The sequence below is a fragment of the Eucalyptus grandis genome, chromosome 5 (genome assembly GCF_016545825.1).
Source record: "Eucalyptus grandis isolate ANBG69807.140 chromosome 5, ASM1654582v1, whole genome shotgun sequence".
NCBI classification, from domain to species: domain Eukaryota; kingdom Viridiplantae; phylum Streptophyta; class Magnoliopsida; order Myrtales; family Myrtaceae; genus Eucalyptus; species Eucalyptus grandis.
Window position 1 is genome coordinate 29,151,329 of NC_052616.1, and position 7,324 is coordinate 29,158,652.

The window sequence follows — 7,324 nt, forward strand, 5'->3', positions numbered from 1 at the left end:
TATCAATATGGATTATATTGCATAAAAATGAATCTAAACGGATTAAATGAGTCCATTTGAATCGATTCATTTTCAAATTGGTCCGACTCAATTCACTCATTTGTCGTGTCAACTTTGCTCAAGACCTGCCCACGCGGCGCGAGAAATCCCTCAAGCGGGTAAATAAAACCAAGGACACGCAAGGAGAAGAAAGCGACCGGCACGTGAGGAGCACGTGAGATGCCTGGCCGAAAATGATTTTTTTTTTCCTTTCCTTATCGAAATCTTGCGGGGCCCCACTTTAGAGGAGAAAACTAATATTTTCTGTCGTCGTTTCGCATTTCACCTTCCGGGGATCTGGTTGCTGGCTGCGAATGGAGGATAAATCCTTGTTGACTCCGCCGTGGTAGGCTAACGAAGCTTAAGTTCATCTCTCTCTCTCTCTCTAGATATGTCATGAGCTTCTTCGCGCTCTTCCTCTGATACCCACCAAAAACATGGGTGGGAACGGAGACCGCCATGGTCGCCGCCGCCGCCGTCTCCTCCTTCTCTCTTTCTTCCCGTTGATCATCTTGTACCTGCTGTTGCGCCCATCTGAGGTCGGCGCGTCGGATGGAGGAGGTGGGTGGATGCCCGGCATCGTCGGGCATGGATACACGGTCCGGTCAGCAGCCATTGACCCGTCAGGAGCGACGTTGACCGCCGAGCTCCGCCTCATCAACAGGACCTCCGTCTATGGGCCGGACATCGAGAACCTCCGCCTCGTTGCCAGGTCAGAGCATAGTTGACCGTTTGGTGAATGGTGCTTTTGTTTAGAAGCATTATCCTTTTCTTTCTTCTCTTTTTTTAAAAGGGGAGTGGTTGGGGTGTAAGCATTATCAATTTCCAGTTGGTGAAAATAATTAATCATAGTTTTTCTGAGCCTCAGATCGTCAAGTGAAAATAAAATCAGTCAATATGAAAATTTATACGTGTTAGATGATATTACCTAAGTCGTGGGAAATTTAATTCGCATGATGGATTTATTTTTAGGATATCACAAAAAACTCCAAACTAGTGACTAATAACAATTTTACTTCGAATTAAATTCCAAATTGATAGATATGTAATAAATTTATTCCTCAATAATTTTCATTAAATTTTACGGTTAAATTATTCAGTTGGAAGACACATAATAATTGATGAATATTAATTTGGGGTTTTACTCTCCATTTGTTATAAGTGTACATGTTTGTAATTTTTTCGTAGTATTAATTCAATTTAACAAAAAATATTTAATAGAAGCTAATGAATAATAAATTTGTTATCAGTTTGAGATTTTGCGTGGTATTGACTTTATTAAATAGTCGAGTGAACTGTGGTGGCTCCGTTGGGTAGGCTCCAGACTTCCACGTAGGAGGTCTGGAGTTCGAAGCCCTGCAACGCAAGTTGCAAGGAGGCTGACGGATCATTTGGCGACTTACTCGGGTGCGTGGATGGTGGTTTTCTATGTGCCTCTCCAGGGTTTACTTCCATTGTGCGAGGGTTCCCTAGGTCACCAAAAAAAAAAAAAAAAAATAGTCGAGTGAAAAGTAAAATCAATAAATATGAAAATTTATACATGTTAGATGATATTGTTAGTGTTTGGATTATACTCTCCATTGACAAGATGACATGGGATTTGGAGTCCTAGAGTTGCTCAGTCAAGCAAGCAGGAGGGAGGGGGAGGCATAAGAAGGGGGGGGCGTAGAGTCTCAAGCCACCAAAGGGTTCTTATAGGTTTTTTTTTGGGTCCAAAAGGGTTCCTATAGTTTGAGCCCATATTTTATTAGTAATTTGTGTTTGAACCCATGAATAACAACTAGGTATATATAATTTATTTATCTTATAATTGAGTGATGTAACATAAAGATGCGATCTGCTAATTATAATGGAATCCTTTATTGAACGTAACTCTAATTAAAGGGTGAACTAGGATAAAAATCCTATATCTTGCTTTCTTTTTCTCTCTTTTTATTCTCTATTTCTAAGTTGAGAGAAATTTAACTCATATGGTGGTTTGGGCTTTGGCCATGAATAGCTACTAAGTATATATAATATTTCTTCTTATAATTGAGTGCTTTAATATAGACGATGTGCTAATTATAGTAAAATTCCCTGTTGGACATAATTTTAATTTATGTGTGAACTAGGATAAAAACTTCTGTCTTGATTTTTTTCTCTTTTAGTCTCGATCTTTTAGTGATTATGCACCGAATCTTAATATATATTATCTAAGTCATGAGAAATTTAACTCACATGGTGGATTTGTTTTTATTAAAAAAAAAAATCTAAAACGGAGGAAAGTGTACTTATAATTAGGAGAGTAATGGTATAACTCTAGCATTAAATAGGCTACCAAGAACTTTAATTCCTTCATTGGTGGGAGATCAAACAGGATCAAATTTTATTAATAGAGTAATGATGAAAGTTAGGGCTTTGCCCTCATTTCTTATCAAAATTGAAAAAAGGGAAGTGACCAGTGGGCGAGTCGCGATTAAGCCAGGCGGAAAGGTCATGCCTACTGCGTTACTTACACCCATCCATAACATAAAATTACATAGAAATGTTATGGTTGGGGACGGACTTTTTCATGTAAGCATGTTGCCCGAGCCAATAAGTATGGAAGCTGAGCAAGTACAATGGTTCTAGACGTGTAGGATTTAAATAAACAAGTCGGGTTTGGACTCAATTGCCCAAGGAAAATCTTACTCTTATTTTAGTAATGTTAAGTAATTTCAAAAGATTCATTTTTGTGGCCAACATATAACAAAAATAAAAAAAAATAGCACTCGAAATGCCTTTATTGCAGTTATTTTTAATGAATCAAACCATTTAAAGAAATTATTGAATGAAATTCGAATTTTTTTAGGAAGGTTGTTGCATAAAAGAAAATAATCAAATTTTGATATCGATTCATGTGTGGGATCAAATTGAACCGTTAATCTTCCTATTAAAGTATAAGGATATCAGTAGAAGAAAAAAGAAGCAAACGAGAGTAATTTTAATAATATATATATGACAGTCTATATGTGGATATATACTTAGTAGATTAACTTACAATATGCTTTTTTTTTCGGCTGTACACGCGAAATAGCTAATTTTGGCTTACGTCATCATGGGTCTCCTTCCAGCTTCGAAGCGGGCGGTCGTCTTCGAGTCCGAATCACAGACGCCGACCACCGCCGATGGGAAGTCCCCGACGACCTCATTCCTCGCCGATCACCCTCCCTCCCCACCGCTCTCTCCCCGAACAAACCCTAGCTCCGCCGCCGCCGCCGCTCTGCCGCTCCCAATGCCGCCTCTCCGCTGCCGCCTCCTCCGACCTCGTCTTCGTCCTCCGCAGCACCACCCCCTTCTCCTTCTCCGTCTCCCGCCGCTCCTCCGGCGACGTCCTCTTCGACACTGCCGCCTCCGACCCCTCGGCCTTCCTCGTCTTCAAGGACCAGTACCTCCAGCTCTCCTCCTCCCTCCCTCCCGGCCGCTCCTCCCTCTACGGGATCGGAGAGCACACGAAGCCGTCGTTCCGGCTCCAGCCCGACCAGACCCTTACTCTCTGGAATGCTGACATCGCCAGCGCGGACCTCGATCTCAACCTGTACGGGTCGCATCCGTTTTACATGGACGTCAGGTCGTCCGTGGGCGGCCGCGGCGGCGGAGGAGGAGTTGGAGCGGGCACGAGCCATGGCGTTCTGTTGCTGAATAGCAATGGCATGGATGTGGTGTACACTGGCGATAGGATCACTTACAAGGTGATCGGTGGGGTGTTGGATTTGTATTTCTTCCCCGGGCCGTCGCCGGAGGGAGTCATGGAGCAGTACACCGAGCTCATCGGCCGGCCGACCCCAATGCCGTACTGGTCCTTCGGTATGCTGGTTTTTGTGATTGGCTTTCGATTGTTGATGCTTTCATTTTGATGAATTTGATTCCCCTATCGTGGTTCGGCTTCTCTAGCTTATTCTGCAGTAAATGTGAGATTTTGAGCATAATAATGTGTTGAAGAGGATGGAATTGAAGATTCTGAGTTTATTGCCCTTGCCTTGCTTTATGAGTTTATTCTCTCGTGGCGATGACACTAGTCAGATTGTGCATGTTATGCTCAATAGGGAACAAATCTTAAAGGCATGTTTCCTGACCCCCAGTTGATCCCTACCACAATGCTCACTGATGTTGAAGAAACGTAGTTGCTTTCCTGGTACACTAGTCAACGCTATTTGACTGATTAATCAACAAATTGTGTATGTTATGCTCAATAGGGAACAATACTCAGCGACATTGCATGTTATTTTCCTTTGAAAACCACTGCTTCCCAGCCCCCAGCTGATCCTACCACTATTACTCACTGATGTTCAAGAAACATCGTCGCTTTCCTGGTATATGGCTAGATGTAGAACGGTTATAGAGTTTGATTCACGGTAGTTAACTTCTTCTGCACTTTTTACTTAACAGGTTTGGAATGTAGCTCTACTGATAATGTATCTGTGATTTACCTTCTAGGATTTCATCAATGCCGGTATGGCTACAAGAATGTTGCAGACCTAGAGCGCGTGGTAGCTGGTTATGCAAAAGCTCATATTCCACTGGAAGTTATATGGACTGACATTGATTACATGGATGCTTACAAGGACTTCACTCTTGACCCTATCAATTTTCCAGTAGAAAAGATGAAAGAATTCATCAGCAGCATTCACAAGAATGGTCAAAAATATGTCCTGATACTTGATCCAGGTACTGTAGAGGGGAAAGGCTTGTGGTTGAAACTTGGTCGCTTTGATTGGGTTGATTGGGTGATCTTTGAAGTTGCCATCATTATACTTCTTTCCCTTTGATTGGGTGATCTTTGACAGGCATTAGTGTGAATGAGACATATGGAACCTATATCAGGGGGATGCAAGCTGACATCTTCATCAAACGTGAGGGAGTGCCATATTTAGGTGTTGTTTGGCCAGGGCTAGTGTACTTCCCTGACTTCCTTCACCCATCTAGCGAGAGTTATTGGGGTGGTGAGATAAAGAGGTTTCACAATGTCCTTCCATTTGATGGCCTATGGATCGACATGAATGAGGTGTCCAACTTCATAACTTCTCCGCCTCTTCCTTCCACTCTTGACAATCCTCCCTACAAAATCAACAATTCAGGAGTTCATCGGCCCATCAACAACAAAACTACTCCCGCGACGTCGTATCATTTTGGTAATATTTCAGATTACAATGCTCATAACCTCTATGGACTCTTGGAAGCCAGAGCAACAAACACGGCCTTAGTCAATGCAACTGGTAAAAGGCCATTCATTCTCGCGAGATCAACTTTTGTGAGCTCTGGCAAGCACACTGCACATTGGACTGGAGACAATGCCGCCACATGGGATGACTTGGCTTACTCAATTCCTGCAATTTTAAATTTTGGGCTCTTTGGAATTCCAATGGTAGGAGCTGATATATGCGGTTTCTCTCAGAACACAACCGAAGAGCTATGCAATAGATGGATTCAGGTATATGTCTTTTGTGCCTTCTCTTAATCTATATTAACTGAAGAGCTCTACAACCGAGTCGCTTTAAAGCTTTTTCTGAGTTTAATATTCCCATATAGGAGTTGATCATTTTTTTTGGGGGGAAGAATCTACCTCCTCTTGAAGACAGAAATAAGCTATATAAATGTTCCTTAGGGTGAGTAAGTTCATGTGTCTTTTGCATTTATAATCCATGTTACGTTGAATATATCTCAATCTTCTACAGGTAGCATATCAAGTAGCAACTGAATAAAGGTGTAAATCATGTTTTCCTATAATACACATTTAAGTGCCACTTAACTTAGAGCTTTTACTGATGCAGCTTGGGGCCTTTTACCCCTTTGCAAGAGACCACTCTGATAATGATACTATTCGTCAAGAGCTCTATCTTTGGGATTCGGTCGCTGCATCCGCCAGAAAGGTGCTCGGGCTTCGTTATCGCTTGCTCCCATACTTGTATACCTTGATGTATGAGGCAAATAGAAAGGGGATACCCATTGCCCGACCCTTATTTTTCTCATTCCCCGAGGATACAATGACTTACAATATCTATTCCCAGTTCTTAATTGGGAAGGGTGTGATGGTGACTCCTGTACTAAAATCAGGTGCCCAAACTATGGATGCTTATTTTCCAAGTGGAAATTGGTTTGATCTATTCAATTACTCGAATTCAGTGAGTACAGCTTCAGGAATGAATGTGATGCTTCATGCGCCGCCTGATCATCCTCATGTGCATGTAAGGGAAGGTAACATATTGGCGATGCAAGGAGAGGCCATGACTACAAAAGCAGCTCGAAGAACGCCATTTGAGCTGTTAGTTGTGGTTGATGGGAATGGGGATAGCTCAGGACAAGTGTTCTTGGATGACGGAGAGGACGTTGAAATGGGAGGGGAAGGAAATAAGTGGACTCTAGTGAAGTTTTATTGTGAGAGAACAGGGAATGGTGTTGTTATCAGATCAGAAGTTGTTAATGGGGAATTTGCTCTAATTGAGAAATGGGTAATTGATAAGGTGACCATTCTAGGATTGAGAGAAGGAACTAGAATGATGAGACTGAAAGGGCACGAGTCCAATGATGTAGAAGCAACGCCCGGACAGAGAACAGTGAAAACAGTGGGAAAATCGAGTGATGGTGGTGAGTTTGGGATTGCTGAAGTCTCAGGATTGTCACTTCCGTTGGGGAAGCCATTCAAGTTGGAAGTGAAACTGCGCCAATCTTACAACAGAATATTATCAGAAAAAACCGTCTCGATGTAATAAAGATCAAAAACATTTCTCCAATAAGTTTGTGTGTTTCCGAAATGTAAAAGCACACAAGTGTCAAGCCGCTTACTTTCCATCTCTGGCTCCTTTTTTCCCCATTTTAGTTCGAGTGTGTAGTTTTTAAATTGTTTAAAAATCCCTGGATAGAATTTCTTCTTATGTTTCTCTAAGAGAGAAAATAAGATAAATGATTCTTGAATTTTGACTTAATGTGCATTCCTGAACTTTTAATTTATTCAATGCAATCCATGATTTTCTTTGACCTTTTAATCTATTAAATTTGATCAACAAACTTTTGGTAAATGTTTAATTTCATTCATAGACTAACCATTAAAATTAATGGCACAAGAATTTTTAAGATAAAATTGAGTAATTGAGAGGAGATTGCAAGTAAGATTAGGAACATGATAGATGAGAGATAAAAATAAAGATCAATGGCCCGTTCATAAAAAGCTTTACCAACTTGCTTAATAGGCAATAAACAACTATCACCAATTGAGACTTTTGTCAAATTTTAAAAAGGTCTAGGGTTTAGGCTTTTACCAATGTCATTG

General features: G+C 41.3%; 1 protein-coding gene across 1 annotated transcript; it reads left to right on the plus strand.

The window, feature by feature from the left end:
• Positions 1–305: 305 nt before the first annotated feature.
• On the plus strand, positions 306–6,846 carry LOC104425595 (alpha-glucosidase). The gene is given in 6 exon segments (XM_010038328.3): positions 306–751; positions 3,132–3,243; positions 3,246–3,864; positions 4,495–4,725; positions 4,845–5,488; positions 5,829–6,846. Coding segments are annotated over 6 exon segments (2,817 nt in total). The 5' UTR covers positions 306–476; the 3' UTR covers positions 6,765–6,846.
• Positions 6,847–7,324: the final 478 nt, after the last annotated feature.